Below are 3,403 nucleotides of genomic sequence, written 5' to 3' on the forward strand. Positions count from 1 at the left end.
AAGGATGAAGGAGGATGGAGCAGGTGTTAACCACCAGGCCTCTTCTAGAGCAGCAGGAGGTAAGGGCCTGGCCCAGGGCTGTAACCTCCAGCCAGATGGTGGAAGGCTAGACTTCAAGGCTATCGCTGAAGAATTTGGGTCAGTTCTCTGATTTGGCCACCAGGGGTCACTTTACCACTGTAAATCACCATCTGGACCTATCGCAGGAAGACACACACAAAAGGCTTGCTCCAAACTAAAACTCACAGACACACAGGAAAATTCTCTCTCTGTGTCTCTGTCTCTGTCTCTGTCTCTGTCTCTCTGTCACTCTGTCTCTCTGTCTCTCTGTCTCTCTCACACACACACACACAGAAACATACAGCATTGAGAGACATAGGAACAGAAATACACACAGGATATATGCATGGCAACACCTCCTTCACTAATGTGAGGGTCTCAAGATGTCATAATGCCAACTCTGCAATCCTTCCCAGCCCGACTCCAGTAAAGAGGGAAAGAAACATTAGTAGCCCCTAAACCAGTCTTCCACTTCCCTCGCCTCCAGCTTGACAAGAACAGCCAGCCTATCTATTCTTGTCCTCGCATCACACTCAAACTTCCCTGTAAACGCTTCTTCCTGGGCTGTGGCACAGTTCAGTTCCTTTTCCCTCCCAGAGAAGCCCCACCCTAGCCTCCTGTGTGTGTGTGACTAGTTCCACCTCCACCTTAGGGCTGCTGCTCCAGGAAGCCTAAAGCAGTGCTCCATTTGGTATGCAGCTCTTACTGCCTCCCCACCCCCCACCCCCCAAAAAAAGACCCCAAGCCTTCAAGACTACAATTAGCAATTGATTTCTTGAGCATTGCTCTCTCCCACAGTACTAAAAAGCCATGTACATAATGCCCTGGAAAGAAGTTACACACGAATTCTAAAATGGTTCTCAAAGTGTGATCTGGGGACCCACTCTGAGGAGTCCACCAGGTCAAAACAATTTTCATAGTAATACTACTAAGATGTCATTTGTCGTTTACCCTGTCATCCTCTCACACGTAAACAGTGGATTTTTCCAGAGGTGTCATGAAATGTGTTACCGTTGCTCTCACAGCTAATGGAATGTGTGCTTAGGTATTTCTGTTTTAAAAACTTAGTTTTAATTTCTAATATGGTAAGAATTAAAAGAACAAAGTATAAGCAAAAGCTCTTTGGAATCCTGTTTTTAAGAGTGTAAAAGAAGGGTCTGAGACCAAAAAGTTTTAGAACTGCTACTTTAGTACAAAGAATTTTTTCCTTATTGTAGATGGGGGGCGGGGGGCGGGGAGGGCTAGGATTTAGGACCTGGAATGGAGGAGGTCTTGAAAGGAGTTTGGGTGGAAGGAGAAGAAAAGACCTAAAAAGGGGAACAGAGACAAAGATGTTTGAGGAAAAAAAACCTAACTCACTGTTTTGCCCAGCCCCCAACCACCCCATGCTGGGTGTCAGGTCTAAATTGTTACAAGTCTCTAATCAAGAAGGAAACCAGTTCTGCTTGTATCCAATAAACTCTCCTATCATGCCTCAGTGCTGAGCAGGGGAAGCCGAGGTAGAAATGAAAGTTGGTGACATCTGTGGTCTTAAGACTAAATCCAAGACACCCATTTTTCTGCTCCATCTACCAGCTCTCCGCAGTGTTTCAACTCCTGCTACCCTTGCGGAGAGCATTTCCTTCAGTCCTCTGTCTCTACACTGGCAGGCTCACAGCATCGCTTCCTATGGATTAGGGAAGGGGTCATCCCTATGCTTATCATCACTACCAATTTAAAGAAGACATTTCCACCAGCACTCTTCCTTCCCTGTATCCCTTGCTCCCACACTTTGTTCTTTTCTGCATTTATGAGCTGGAGTCGCCCCCCAGAAGTCCAAGTGTCCAATCCACCTCCTTCATGTGTACCCCCTGGGAAAGTCTGCGAGTGAGAAGAGAGGGGACGGGGCGGGGGGGGGGGTGATCCAGCTAGGGCCTTATGTGCCTGCGGTTCACAAGGCAGAGTCCTCGGGGCACTGGGTGAAGGGTGTCCTGGGATCGGAGTGCCTGAGCAGTTCCTGGCTGGCAGCTGCCGTCGTGGTGATCTGGGTGCTCTCAGCTGGCCTTTGGGAGAGGGCCTCCCCATCCCTGTGGGTGCTCAAGGTCCTGGGCCAGAGCGGAGAGCCCAGGCGGCGCAGGGTGTTGCGGAAGCCCTCGGCGCTGAAGTAGTACACAAGCGGGTCCAGCACGCAGTTGGCGCCTGCCAGCAGCACCATCACCATCAGCACCCCGCGCACCGTATCGCGGGCCTCGTGGCTCGCCACCACCAAGTCGCCCCGCAGCAGCCCGTAGACGGCCAGCGTGGTGTTGTAGGGGACGAAGCACAGCAGGAAGATGACCAGGTTGACCAGCAGGAGCCGCACGGTCTTCCGCCGCCGCTGGCTCTGCGTGGCGTCGGGCCGCGCCAGGGTGCAGAAGACGCGGCCGGACGAGTAGAGCACGGCCACCAGGGGCAGCAGGAAGCCCAGCGCCTCCGCCAGCAGCACCAGCGGCAGCAGCCTGCCCTTCCACAGCTCGTCGCTGAAGCTCTCGAAGCACAGGCGCACCTGGAGGCCGCGGTCACTGCAGGGCGAGGGCCTGTGCACGAGCATGGTGGGCACGGCGAACATCAGGATGAGCGCCCACACGCCCAGGCACAGCAGTCGTGCCACACGCGGCCGCCGCAGGTGACGCAGCCGCAGCGGGTGCACGACGGCGGCGTAGCGGTCCAAGTTGATGAGGGTGAGGAAGATACAGCTGCCATACATATTCATCTGGAAGATGGCTCCGGCCGTCTGGCACACGAGGTCTGGGAAGGGCCAGTAGTGCAGCGAGTAATAGGAGAGGCGCACGGGCAAAGACAGGGTGAAGAGCAGGTCGCTGGCCGCCAGGTTGCACATGTACACGCTGACTACGGAGTGCGCGCGCAGTGCACGCAGGAAGACCCAAAGGGCCAGCCCGTTGAGCGGGAGCCCTGTGGCCAGCACCACGCTGTAGACCACCATGTGCAGGTGGTGCGTGTTCCGGTAGTCAGGGCACGGGGGATCAGAGCTGTTGGTAGAAGTGTTGACGGAGGAGTTGGCTAACATTGTGCCAAAGTGTGCGGAGGAACTAGGCTGGGGGCATCATGGGGCACACCAGGGGCCTGGCATCGCGTTTATCTCCAGGGCAGGGCCTGGAGGCTGCACCCACGGTCTGAAAGCAAGCAGAGGCAGGGCATGGGATTGTGGGCTATGGCTGCAGGGCAGATGGCTGCCTGGAGTGGATGCCTTTGGGCAGCTTCATCATCTGGAGACCTGGAATAGAAAGGCAAGCCAAAAGTCAAGACTATGCAAGGACAGGGCTGAAAAGGCAAATGTTTATCTAGCTAAACTGGCTGCCTTCTT

The 3,403-nt window shown here is 54.2% G+C and overlaps 1 protein-coding gene across 1 annotated transcript; it reads right to left on the minus strand.

Moving 5' to 3' along the window:
* Window positions 1-1,990: 1,990 nt before the first annotated feature.
* LPAR5 (lysophosphatidic acid receptor 5) lies at window positions 1,991-3,106 on the minus strand (the record flags this gene model as incomplete). Its single annotated transcript, XM_081061127.1, has 1 exon — window positions 1,991-3,106. The coding sequence occupies one exon, from the start codon at window positions 3,104-3,106 to the stop codon at window positions 1,991-1,993; it is 1,116 nt and encodes a 371-aa protein (XP_080917253.1).
* Window positions 3,107-3,403: the final 297 nt, after the last annotated feature.

This window comes from Rhinolophus hipposideros (genome assembly GCF_964194185.1).
Source record: "Rhinolophus hipposideros genome assembly, chromosome: 9".
Lineage (NCBI taxonomy): Eukaryota > Metazoa > Chordata > Mammalia > Chiroptera > Rhinolophidae > Rhinolophus > Rhinolophus hipposideros.